General features: G+C 38.8%; 1 protein-coding gene across 20 annotated transcripts in view; it reads left to right on the plus strand.

The window, feature by feature from the left end:
• DOCK10 (dedicator of cytokinesis 10) overlaps positions 1 to 14,293 on the plus strand; it is a 304,405-nt gene that overhangs the window by 171,061 nt on the left and 119,051 nt on the right. For all 20 annotated transcript variants that reach the window (XR_015150938.1, XR_015150936.1, XR_015150933.1 and 17 more), the window contains exons 5-7: positions 6,287 to 6,359; positions 6,626 to 6,748; positions 6,993 to 7,127. Coding sequence is in view for 16 of the 20 variants with exons in the window: in XM_086365856.1 (XP_086221982.1) it covers positions 6,287 to 6,359; positions 6,626 to 6,748; positions 6,993 to 7,127 (331 nt within the window). In the remaining 4 variants the exon portion in view is untranslated. The remainder of the gene's footprint in view (positions 1 to 6,286; positions 6,360 to 6,625; positions 6,749 to 6,992; positions 7,128 to 14,293) is intronic.

The following is a 14,293-nucleotide window of genomic DNA, read 5'->3' on the forward strand; positions in this document are numbered from 1 at the left end:
GCATGAAAGTGAAAAGTGAAAGTCAAGTCGCTCAGTCGTGTCCCACTCTTTGTGACCCAAGGACTGCAGCCCACCAGGCTCCTCTGTCCATGGGATTTTCCAGGCAAGAGTATTGGAGTGGGTCACCAGTGCCTTCTCGGGTATTAGTGTCTACTATATAGCAAAGTGAGTGAATCATACATATACATAGGTTCCCCTCCCCCTTTTGGACTTCCTTCCCATTCAGGTCACCACAGTGGATTAAGTAGAGCTCCCTGTGCTGTACAGTATATCCTCATTAGTTGTCTGTTTTACACGGAGTATCAATAGTGTACATTTTTAGAAAATTTTTCTTGGTATTAAAAAAATTCAAGAGATGTCATGTTCATCACTCTTTAGATACTTTCTTCAACACTTTTTTAAAAAATCCCCCCTATATTCTATTATGCAAATTTTCAAACATACAAAAAGTTTTGGAAAACTTATACAATCAGCACCCATATTCCTACCATCTAGAATGTATCTTTTGCATTTTGCTATTTTTGCTGTATATGTATTTTATGACATTATCTGTTCATCCACCCATGCATCTAGCTGTCTTATCAGTCCGTCTTCTATTTTGACCATTTCAAAGTGAGTTTAAAATATCAACACACTGTATGTTGCCTTTCTAAACACTTTAGAATGCATACCATTAGCTAGAGATACGTATGTTTATAGTTTACTTTTTTGTCTTTTGAGGGAAACTTTAGGAGAAAAGACACACGTTGTAAGTGAACCATTGGATGGCTTTAATTATGTACATACCTGTGCGTCTGAAAACACTACTAAGATAAGGGACATAATCATCAGCTGCAAAGAGCCCATTGCTGCCCCTTCCTGGTCAGTCCTCACCCCTACTTTCCTCTCTCCCCAGAGACAACCATTGTTCTGATTTTCTTCACTACAGATTAGTATTACTAGTTCTAAAACTTCATCACGTTGGAATCATGCTGTATGTATTTCTGTGTTTCCAACTTCTTTGACTCAGCATGATGTTTTTGAGTGATACCCACATTGTTACATGTATTGGTAAATCCTTTCTCCTTCTGAGCAATATTCCTTTGTGTGGATCTACTATATCTGGGGGCTTCCCAGGTGGCACAGTGGTAAGGAACCTGCCTACTATTGCAAGAGATGCAAGAGACTTGGGTTCAATCCCTGTGGAACTGTGGATACAGCATTTTGAGTTAAGCTGTGCATAAGTCACTTTAAGATCATGGACTTTTGTGAAATTGTGTCTGTCCTTTTAAGGTTGTCTCAATTCCCAGTTCTCTGCTGAGAGATTTGTGGAAAAACCCTCACAAGTATTTAGCCTTATACATTTGAGATTCATGAAAGCCCGACTTTGTTTCCTTAATTCTTTGTTATTTCATTACTAATTTGAAAGGCTGTTCCTTCTCTCCTTTCTTTACACTTTTATAAATATCTTTGCAGAAATGATAGACTGTAGAACATGGCCACTGTTTCAAGCCACAATTATCAAATATCTATAAAATTATTCTTTTATGAGAAAGAGAAGAAAGGATAAATCACATGAAAAAAGATGACAGAATAAAGAGTTCAGAAATGAATAGTGTCCAGGTCAAAGGGAGATGGACAGAGAAGGACTAGCATATAGTTTAGGGCCACCTTGGGGCCAAATATTGACCTTCTGTCTTCAAAGTTGTCTCTGTTGCCATATCCTCAGTTTTCCCTACTCATCCCTTTATCTTTCACCTGGGATGTTTCTTAATAGTGCCTTTACTGCCCTGCCATCATTTTAAGAATTCTGGAACACTCATTTCTCCTCCTCTACAGACAAAATACTTCAAGTAATTGCTCTGAAATCAGCCCTTTGAACTTGCCTTTGAATCTCAGGCAACCTGTCACCTGTCACGGGAGCAGAGGTTGAGGAAAGGGTCGTGTTTCACAGTTTTCTTTTGCCAATCAAATGAAAAGGCAAAAGGGACTACTTCTGGTTCAAGGAGTGTCAGGACATTGTTAAGGAGAGGAAGAGAATTTTAGGTGTGATAGAAGGAACTTCTCAGGAGTCCCAAAATAACAGTGTGGTCTGCTACATCAGTGTTCTGCCTTCTGATTTGCACGCATGCACGCTAAGTCACTTCAGTCGTGTTCAACTCTTTGCAACCCTATGGACCGTAGCCCGCCAGGGTCCTCTGTCCATGGGATTCACTAGGCAAGAAAACTGGAATGGGTTGCCGTGCCTCCTTTGGGGGTCTTCCCAATCCAGGGATAGAACCCGTGTCTCTTACGTCTCCTGCATTGGTAGGTGGGTCCGTTACCATCAGCACCACCTGGCCCTAACAAAAGAGGCAGAACAAGTTAACATCAGGGCAGCTGGCACAGATGGACTTGAGTATCTCTAAGGTTTTGCAAGAAGCAGAAAGAACTAGATACACCAGGAATCCTTTGGAAGAGAAAAATGGCTGCCATCATACTTAACATGCTTATTAAAGATGGTTTAGACTTACTTGTCCTTAATACAAGAAGTAACATTTCAGAGATAAAGTGTCTGACCTCATCTGTTTCACTATGTGTTTCTGTGAGTAACTGTTACGAACCTCATCTTCTCAGCAAAATAGCAAGATTAGATGAGACATGGATCCCCGGTATTTGTGTACAAAAGTCTGATTATATGTGCATACAATTTAATAAAAAGCAATGTGCTACTCCAGCTTCTCAGGTGGCTTAGTGGTAAAGAATCCAACTGCCAATGCAGGAGGCATAGGTTCGATCCCTGGGTCGGGAAGATCCCCTGGAGGAGGAAATGGCAACTCACTCCATTATTCTTGCCTGGGAAGTCCTATGAACAGAGAAGCCTGGCGGACTACAGTCCATGAGGTCGCGAAAGAGTCAGACATAACTTAGCAACTAAACAACAACAAATGTGCTACTTAGTACATATTAAGACTTTAGTACAAAATTTCTGCGCTCTTGGTATATATTTTTGAGCTTTCAGATAAATCATGGATGAAGAAGGTTGTATTATATATTAATACGTTTTTGAAATTTGGACTAACACATAGCAAGTAAATTCATACACATTAATTAACAAATGTTTATTGATCACTGACCATGTGTCAGAACCTGTGGGGTTAATAACTTTGAAATACACATTTCCTACCACTCTTCTTTTAAACCTCTGGCTTTTAAATTAGACTGTTACTATTTACAGCTATTTATCTATGGATCGGAGAAGGCAATGGCACCCCACTCCAGTAGTCTTGCCTGGAAAATCCCATGGATGGAGGAGCCTGGTAGGCTGCAGTCCATGGGGTTGCTGAGAGTCAGACACCACTGAGCGACTTGACTTTCACTTTTCACTTTCATGCATTGGAGAAGGAAATGGCAACCCACTCCAGTGTTCTTGCCTGGAGAATCCCAGGGACGGGGGAGCCTGGTGGGCTGCCGTCTCTGGGGTTGCACAGAGTCGGATACGACTGAAGCAACTTAGCAGCAGCAGCAGCATCTATGGGTGCTGGAATGTCCTAACAGGACTATGCAACCAAAACAAAATAGAGAAATAAATCGGAATTAGGGCTGAACTGAGACTCCATATATCATTTATAATAATCAAGTACTGTGTACACCAGAATAGCTTTATATTTATTAGTTATGAATTTTGGTAGCAAGCAACTTCCATTAATTTGAATTTATAAAATAATTTAAATTTATAAAGTAAATTCAGTATTTATTTATAAAATAAATAATAAGATACTTTTTAAAAACCTATTTACAGGCATAGAGAACAAACATATGGACACCAAATGGGAAAAGTTGAGGTGGGATGAATTGGGATTTATATTTATATATATATATATACACATTATTGATACTGTGTATAAAATAGATGACTAATGAGAAACTACTGTATAGCACAAGGTATTCTGCTCAGTGCTCTGTGGTGACCTAAATGGGAAGGAAATCCAAAAAAGAGGGTATAGATGTATACAAAGAGCTGATCCACTTTACCGTACAGTAGACATTAACACAACATTGTAAAGCAACTATACTCCAATAAAAATTAATTAAAATAAATAAATAAAAACCTATTTAACATGTTGGAGTTGGCTCAGGATTTTGATCACTCAGAATGTGTCCACTGCTAAAAAGAATATCACCACGATCCCTTACAAAAACAAAGTTTTAAAGTATGCCTTTTCATATTATCCCTGTTCACCTTGCTTATCAATAATTCAATCAACAGTGAATCTTGAGTATGTCTGCAACAGGAAAGAAAAAAAGCCAGGATGTAGATGGGACTTCATTCGAGTCTCTGGCTTTAAGAAATGTATAATCAGATGGAGGGCTAAGACAAGTGTCCAAATAACAGAACCAGGCAAACATCATAAGAGACGTATACTCAGAGTCTACAGGGAAAGGGTCCTAATTCTGTGGATTCAGGATACCTTCGTGGAAATTACTTTGGGGGCACAAACTCTTATCAGGTTACAATGGAATATTACTCAGCCTTAAAAAGGAGTGAACTCTTGATACACTCCACTATATGAATGAACCTTGAAGACATTATTCTAATAAAGTAAGCCAGACACAAAAAGATAAATGTTGCCTTATTCCACTCATAAGATGTACTTAGAATAGTCAAAAACCTAGAGACAGCAAGTAAGAACAATGATAACCCAGGACTGAGGAAAGGAGGAAGTGGAAAGTTATTGTCTAATGGATACAGAGTCAGTTTGGGAATTAAAATGGTCTGGAGATGGTCAGTGACAATGGGCATATAGTATGAATCTACTTAATGCTACTGAACTGTGCACATGAAAATAGTTAAAATAGAAATTCTTCTGTTATGTATATTTTACCACAATAGAGGGGAAAAAAAACATATTTATCAGGTGTGGAGACCGTGGTTCTGATTTCAGGCTTTTCACAATTTAGTAGCAAGGTTACTGTTCTTTTTGTGTTCTGACTTCCTCTACTGTGAAGTAGGAATGGGCATTTTTAGGTCTTTCAGAAGAAGGGTAAAGGATATTTTGAATTCATTTGAATCCACTGAATTTCTCTGTGAATGAACAGTTTGGTGATTCTATGAATACCTGTATAAGTGTGCTTCCCTGATAGCTCAGTTGGTAAAGAATCCACCTGCAATGCAGGAGACCCCAGTTCAATTCCTGGGTCAGGAATATCTGCTAGGGAAGGGATAGGCTAGCACTCCAGTATTCTTGGGCTTCCCTTGAGCCTCAGCTGGTAAAGAATCTGCCTGCAATGTGGGAGACCTGGGTTTGATCCCTGGGTCAGGAAGATCCCTTGGAGAAGGGAATGGCTACCCACTCCAGTATTCTGGCCTGGAGAATACCATGGACAGAGGCCACAGTCCATGGGGTCGCAAAGAGTCAGACACCACTGAGCGATTAATACTTTAACTTTCATGTATGTATATTCATATAAAGAGTCCTTGGTTATTCACCTTACTATCTGGAATACCACCAACATAGGAAACCATTTGCAATGGAAATACTGAATGTGCTCATGGGTTGCTTCTACATAATAGAAGTCATTTCAAAGAAAAGGCTCTACCTTGCAAATCCTTCATGTAGGATTTTCTAGCTTGGTATAAAAGAATGCCTGAAGTTTGGATGATTCTATCTGGGTTCCATTCAACCATGTGTTATGAGATAGAATTAAGTCAAGGAACATTTATTTCTGTCTTATTTTACCATTTGTAGAGCCAAGTGAACACTCTTGCTCCTTTGGGCTGATCAGCAATGCTCTGACTGAGAGGTGTTTTCTGTGCTACCATGGAAATGCCTAAAGTGAGCACAAATGCCCGCTAAGTCACATTGGTGCAGACTTTTGGGAGACACCAGGGTTGGGGACCAGCACAGCCTAGTGGCCAGAGTAGTGGCTGGTTTTCAAATGACCATCCTATAAGCCTTGAGCATGTCACATAAAAGCAAAAGGAAAAAAAAAAAAAATGAAAATATTGCTGTGTTATATTCCACTTCAAAATGTGGAAGAATAAAAATATAAATCACCAAGGCCTTAAAATTGTCCCATTTGCCTTCATCTAATTAAAAAGGACATGTGTAAATCTGTGCAAATAGTAACTCTGTCATTTAAAATGGAGATTTATTTACTGGAGATAAGATATAATGGTGTAGGGGGCAAGTTAGTACTTCCAAAGAAAATGGCCCCACGTGAGATAACATTATTTTATAAAAGTCTATAAGAAGCTGTTACTCAGCTGAAAGCAATGTCTCAAATGACAAATCAGAATCTTTTTTCTTCTTTTTTTTAATATCAGAGCAGAATACAAACCAGAGAAACTTCCTTCACATTCCTTTGAGGTTGACCATGAAGATGCTGATAAGGATGAAGTAAGTAAATGGTTGAGAGTGAAATGTTTAAAACATGAGGATAATTAGGTCCTATCTAACATGTTTGAAATTCAGACTAGTTTCTCCTAAAGCTGCAGTAACCGTTGGTGTGAGAGTTTTTAGACAAAACGAATCACATTTGTTTTGAAATTGAACATGATTATTTCAGATGAGTCAGAGAAAAAGGGAGTCTCATTTTTAAGTGCAGTGTCTAAGATCTGGGATTCACAAAGATTGCTGTGATGCTAATGATGCCTTTTGTACAGGATACCACTTCCCACTCATCTTCCAAGGGCGGAGGGGGAACGGGAGGGACCGGAGTTTTCAAGTCTGGTTGGCTCTACAAGGGGAATTTTAACAGCACCGTGAACAACACCGTTACTGTTCGGGTAAGGAGACATAGAGACTCATTTTCGTTTCTGCCACCTTTCGTGACACCCACCCCCTCTTTAGTCACACAACTGAGGTGAGCTATTTGCACTGAGTTTGTGTTTCGTGTCATATTTTATTTATGAGAAAGGAAGATGCTCTTCTCAGAACAGTGCTCAAGAAATGTAGTATTCTTGAAGGAATTAGAAAATTCTAATTTCCATGAATTTGAACTACTTCCTCATATTTTTTTCCTTTATTTAGTCATTCAAAAAGCGCTTCTTCCAGCTGACTCAGTTGCCAGATAATTCCTACATCATGAATTTTTACAAAGATGAAAAAATATCCAAAGAACCCAAAGGCTGTATCTTTTTGGATTCCTGTACAGGTGTGGTACAGGTGAGTAGAAATCTCTTTTTCCCTGAGAGTTTTTTTAATTGAAAAATGCATTCATCCAATCATCATTCATTCATTCTAAAAATATTTATGGAGTACCTGATATGAGCCAAAAACTATTTCAGACTCTTAAGGATTCAGTGGAGATGGAAGGCAGCCTAGAGACTTGCTTTCACAAAACTTACTTCAATAAAGTAAGGAAAACAGAAAATAGGCAGGGGGGAAAAAAAAAGAAATAACGGAATGGAATAGTTGTTAAAATCTGGAATAAAGAAAATGAACAAGGCTACAGAATGGGGAGAGACACATGGTGAAGTTGGAAAGGAATCTTTATGCTCCAGAAGTGATAGAAACATTTATGAAGAGAAAATATTTGATCTAGAGATTAAAACATGAGCAGGGGCAACAAGTACAAATGTCCTGAGGCCAGAGCAAGTCTGATATATGCAAGGACAAGAGGAAAATGACCACCTGTATAGCTACAGTGTAGAGATCCACTGAGCTAAAGAATACAGTATGCTTATATGTAAATCACATAGTTCAAAGAAAGTTCTTCATGAATGTTACCTTTATTTTTAGGTAATATTGCAATTGTAAATTTACAGTGTATATACACATCATCCTCCTTCTAAGAGCAGGTTTCTTCAAGGGCAAGGATTATATTGCATTGGTTCTCAAGAGTTGAATCTCAGAAACTGAATCTCAGACATGGCAATTTTAACCAACAATGCTCTTCTGCACTAATTTGTCCTCAAATTATTGTCCTTAGTATTAAATTTGATATGGACCATTTTGGCAAAAAGAAGCAGAAAAATTCCATACGCCTCATTTGGACATCTTATTCTTTCTACTCTGATGATCGAACATTTTTATTCTTTCTCATGTAAAAATTGAAGCAGTCAAGTGTTTCAGTAGTCTTCCCTCCAATTTAACATTAAACGCTGGCTCATTGAGATTGAGGACTCTGTTTCTGATCACAAGTCACTAGGAACAATTCTTTGTGTTTCCACCAAACCGTGGGCATTCACATAGCTTGCTACATGGCTTAGATTGCCTCTTGGAGTCATACCAAGGGCCCTCAGATGCATGGATGCAAAATAGAATTCTCTTCAGTCACTTAAGCCTCATCTATTTCTGGATGGTTTAGCTGTTAAAATCTGGAATTTCTCCAGAAAGTAATAATACTGAACTTTAAAGGGAAAGAATTAATTAAGTGTTGCTGAGCCCTCCACTAGAAATGAAAGATAATTGCTTTCTAACACAGTTGCCAACTTTCCATATGGAAAGGGCAGTAAGGATCTTAATGGAAGATGGAGATAGTTTTCTATTGTTGGTCACAAAGGAGACTCTTTGGCTTTAGAAATATGAAGTAAGACTTTAACAATAGATTTAAAGATCAATAACTACATTTTATAGACATTCAGCTGAAAAACTGAATATTTTCTTTTCCCTTTGTACCTCCAAACTTGCTGTAGCCAATGAGTCATCATCTTTTAAGAAGTATCATTGTATCCCTTGCTAGGTGTTAAGTTTGCAGAGACATAGATTCTTGTGTAATTTCTTCTTCCAAGAGTGGTATAACTCTGTTGAACACAGAGTCAGTTAGTGCTCTAATCTGACCTTTCACCTCTTCTCCATCACCTTTTAGACCATGTTTCAGTCTCTGCTTAAGCAGTGCCTTGGAAAGAGAATGTCTTCCAAGGAAAAACATAAGAGTGGGGTGTATACAAGTCGATGTTTGAATTCTGGTTTCACCCTTTACTATCTAAGAGCCTTGAGTAAGTTACTCAAGCTGTTTGATTCCCAGTGTTTCATCTGTAAAACTAAAGTAAAAAAGGATCTGGGAGACAGTGTGTCCTCAGCCAGCCTTTCCCAGTCTTTCCATTAATTATAAAAGTCACAACTTTGAGAGCTAAACATCCCATCATGGGAAAGCCCTTCTAGAAAATATTGATTGACATGGTAAAGAATCTGCTTGCAATGCAGGAGACCCAGGTTTGATCCCTGGTTGGGAAGATCCCCTGGAGAAGGGAATGTCAACCCACTCCAGTATTCTTGCCTGGAGAATTCCATGGACAGAGGAGCCTGGCGGGCTTCAGTCCCTGTTATTGCAAAGAGCTGGATACAACTGATTGACTAACACTTCAAGCTGGCTAATTTATCCATTTCTTTCTTCATTCATTTATTCACTCATCCAAAAAGCTTACTTAGTACTTATGACATGCTAGAAATGTGTTTAGGCATTAGGAATTCCTTGCCGAAGTCATAACCAGAGGAGGACATAGGCTCATAACTATTACACAGTTTCTCAAGAGCTATAATGGTGGTATAAATGTACTTTCTATGGAATGTTCTAGGAGCACAGAACAGTGATAAACTCTTCTGGGTTGGCTATAAGAATGCATAGAAAAGAATGGGCACATAGGTAGGAATTCCCAAGGTAGATTCTACATATTAAAGCAGAGTTGAATAATCCTACTTCATTTTCCAATAAATAATCATTCACATATTGGGGATCATGTACTCTATCTTTTAAAGAGTTCAGCTCTATATCCCTGTATTTATATTCTTCTTTATCATAAGCTTGTTATCCTTTATAGAAGGAGGGACCTTTAGTTTCTTGAGATCCCTTTGGGAAGATAGACATCTAGGTCCTTGTCACCTTGTATCTGGATCCCAGTTCTTACATATTTGCTTACAGCTCTTTCTGACTTACAAGTTTTTGCATCTGAAAAGAAGATTCTGAATGATACAGTGCCAGTTTAGTCTTTGTTCTAGCAAGCTTTCAGGTACAAAATGTGCCTGAAGATGAAACACGTACGCACAGAAGCACAAAGCAAATGAATAATAGAATGAGTCAGACCTATTTTATTAAGAATCATTGTCAGTTTCACTTGAATAAAAGAGAAGAAAAACAGTTTGCCTCAGAAAGTGCTGCCTACCACCCAGCATTCTCAGTGCGTTCCAGCTCATAACACTCTTTCATGAATAAGCCATTTTAGTTTGCTTCATTCAAACCCATTCTATAGCACCATTTTTCCTAGGAGTACACGGCTTGGAATTCTCAGAAATATGTTTTAAGGGCTACTTCAAGTAGAGAGAAACTCCTACCCAAAATTCTCAGAGACTTTGCAAGCATTAGTCACTCAGTCCTGTCTGATTCTTTGCTATCTCACAGACTATAGCCCACCAGACTCCTCAGTCCATGGCATTTTCCAGGCAAGAATACTAGAGTGAGTTGCCATTTTCCTCCTCCAGGGGATCTTCCCAATCCAAGGATTGAAACCGAGTCCCTTGTGTCACCTGCATTTTAGGCAGATTCTTTACCTGTTGAGCCATCAGGGAAGCCCCTCAGAGACTTTAGGTGATGTTTATGGTTAGGAATTTCCTGATCTTGGTAAAATAGAGACCTTACAGTAGTTTTCCACTCTTTGTAGTGTCATGAAACAGTACTAGATCTGTTTTATACCCCTCATTTCCAGTCTGAAGCAAAACTTCCAACTTTTGCTATTTCAGTTTTGGTCTGAGATTAAGAGCTATTTAAGCCTAATCTATCCTGTCTTGTTCCTTCAGAGTCTTCTCATTTATTCATTCATTCATTCACTCATTCATTCATTTATCCATCCATCCATCCCAGATGGACGCCACTGCCACTCTGAACGGAGTAAATAGCCCAGGAATCCCATCTACTCAGTGCCCCAATATTAACAGTGACAATGACTGAAGTCACTTTATACATAAAGGCTTAAAGCTGAATGGGCTTCTCAGGTGACGCAGTGGTAAAGACTCTGCCTGCCAACACAGGAGACCCAGGTTTGATCCTGAGTTGGAAAGATCCCTTGGAGAAGGGCATGGCAACCTGCTTCAGTATTCTTGCCTGGAAAATCCCATGGACAGAGGAGCCTGGTGAGCTGCAGTCCATGGGGTGGCAAAGAGCCAGACACGCCTGAGCACGCATGCACGCATCTGGAACTGAACATTGTTAGTTTCCTCCTAGGTCCTGGATCTGCTACCTTGTGAATATAGGTCCCAAGATAATGGCCTTTGAGGCTTAACCAAAGTCTAAACATTCAGATGCTTTCTGCAGCCCAGACCACTACAGGAAGTAGGGTCACTTCCTTCTCCTGTGTGAGATAACACAGAGCATCTCAGACTGTGTGTGCCCACGTAAAGGCAGTCATAATGGGAAGGAAAAAAAAAATGTGTACCTGCCAATGAAAACAAATTTAGAAGTCACCTATAACTTATAAACCCCCCAGCAAACCTTGGTGGTTAAGAATCTCACTTCCCGTGATAAAAATAAAAACCAGAATGACACTTGTAATCTTCTTCATCTAATATAGTATTTGACAACAGTTAAGGAAAATGCATTATTATTGTCTCAATTTATTAAAATAAAGCTCAGAGAGATAAAGTGACTTGCCCAAGTAACAGAGCTAATAAGTGGAAAAATTAGATTTGAGGCTGAGGAAAATCCAGATTTACAGAAAGATGCCCAAGGAAATACTTTGGTGATCATATATCTAGTGGGTATGCTTGCATAGATACATATCAATACATTTATCCTACATAAGCCAACAGGCAGAAGAAACACTCTGAAGATAGATGTGTGTCATTTTAAGCCGTGAAATTTAGATGTAGCATTTATTTCAGCAAATATATATGGAAAATTTTGCTACATGCAAAGCTTTGTGGGAAAGCCAAACATAAATTAGATGTGGTTCCTGTCTTCAAAGAGCTTCTCACCTATGGAAAGATGCGCCAAAAAACACAGAATAAATATAGCATGTGCATGAGTAATTAAACATGTGTGACACATCTCAAAAACTAGGTTCTGATATCATTTGCAAGAATGATATTACTGCATGATGCTACAGTGTATTATACAAATGTGTGTATATGTACTCAGCCATGGCCAACTCTTTGTGACCCCATGGACTGTGACCTGCCAGGCACCTCTGTCCACAGGATTTTCCAGGCAAGACTACTAGATTGCCATTTCATACTCCAATGTAATACATATATTGCATATATATATATATATTGCACGTTATATTGCTTGTTTCCTGACATTACATTGCACTAGAATGTAAGTTCCGTGGGGGCAAGCACGTCACTTGAACATTTTTTAGTGCTCTCTATCTAGCACATAGAAAATAGCCAATATATTTTTGTATGTATTGAACAAGTATGTATTTGAACGAATGAACATACAGAGAATGGAAAGGATTGCATGGATAGTAGCCACCAATACCACTAACCTGAATTTGATGTTGTGTGGCTCTTCTCCTGTTTCTTCAAAATTCTGTCAAAGATGCCAGCAACAGAACAGGTACAGTGGCATATTTTGCTTGGATAACTCCCTTCAATATTCCATCCTCCATTGGCTTTAGTGGTTTCATTGAAGTATCTATTTCAAAGCTTTTCTAGGTGAGCAGTGTGAAAAGCAATCCGTTTGCCACAACTCATTAAGCACATCGGATGGCATTAGGACATATTTCCAGTTTCCTTTTATTTATGAAGTCATGTAGATAGACTGTGGTGAGCTTGAATGAACAAAGAAACTGTATCAGTCACCAGGGATACTGATTTCAGGAAAATAAAGGAAGATTTGAGGAGTGAGAAGAAGAATACGATTACTTCTTGATTATCATTTTAATGACTTAACATTGCATTTCACGGTTATTAAAATGTCCCATTGGTTTTCTACTTCTGGTCCTTTCTTTTTTGCTGTTTTATATGCCATTATCTTGAAGATTACAGAGGGTGAGATAGAAAACCACTTAAGGCATCTTAATCTTCCCCAGCATAAGCTTCTCTGCACTGAAAGTAGTTCTCTTTCACTCCAAGGAGAAAAAGATAATTTGGCTTTTGAGAGAAGTTGTGAATAGAATATTTATTTCATTTATAAATACCCCTTTTTGAGAAACAAGGGCTTATTATATTTTGCTCAGATTTTTTAAAATATGTAATATTGTTGACGTTGTCAGCCATATTTAATTCACATACAGAAGGCAATTTAGAAAATCAATTTTTGTAATTTTTTATTAGTTCCTTGACATCTCCATTTGAAAGCAAGTTGCAGCTCAATCCACTTTTAATTTGGACCTAATACAAGCATTTTACGCGGCTTTGCATCTACCCTTCCCCATTATTTACAGCATCAGATTAGTCAAGCAGATTCTTTCATTTGTTTGTTTTCAAGAAAACACTGAGATTTGTTTGCGTCCTGCTCCACTCAGCTACTTTAGATCTGCTCTGAGCACTTCTATTCTTTCCTGAGGGTCTATTCTGTTCCCGTGGTGTTTTGAAGGTATGATACTGTCATGGGACGCACGTCTGTCTTTCATTCCTGCTCTCGGCCAACTGTCTTTGACCTTAGACCCTCTCTGTCAGTGCAGGTCATAGGCGGTTTTATGGACCTCCTTCTTCAGCACCCGGGGAAGTGTGTGGGAGGGTGTGTGAAGGGGTCTGGCCCTCCCTCTTGAGGACAGCATAGCTTCTAAGAATTTGCATTCTTAAAGAAACTACCCAGATGTTTGCTTTGCATAGGAAATGTTGGGGTCACTGCCTTTCCAGCCACTGCCCCCCCCATTCTGTTTACATTGAAGCCAAAATGATCTGAAAAAGCTGGGTGTGGATTACATAAGTTTATGCATTTGTCAAAAGCTTGATTTGTGTATTTCACTCTATATAAATTTAACTTTAGTAAAGGAATTTATACAAATATATGTGTATATATATATATATATATATATATATATATATAAAGCTGTGGCATTTTACTCGTCAAAGTTATCTTTTCTGTATTCTCACAGAACACAGAGAGTTCTGTAAGAATAGTAGTATTTTCATGTTGCAATTCTCATGCTGCAATAACAATCCTGTTCTCAAAAAAGAATGTCTATACCTTGATTTTTATTCCTCTCAATTCAGTTCAGTCGCTCAGTCGTGTCCGACTCTTTGCAACCCCATGAATCGCAGCACGCCAGGCCTCCCTGTCCATCACCAACTCCTGGAGTTCACTCAGCCTCATGTCCATCGAGTCAGTGATGCCATCCAGCCATCTCATCCTCTGTCCCTATTCTCCTGCCCCCAATCCCTCCCAGCATCAGAGTCTTTTCCAATGAGTCAACTCTTCGCATGAGGTGGCCAAAGTACTGGAGTTT

Source organism: Bos grunniens, chromosome 2 (assembly GCF_055505025.1).
Source record: "Bos grunniens cultivar Pamir isolate PY7600 chromosome 2, Bosgru_T2T1.0, whole genome shotgun sequence".
NCBI lineage: Eukaryota > Metazoa > Chordata > Mammalia > Artiodactyla > Bovidae > Bos > Bos grunniens.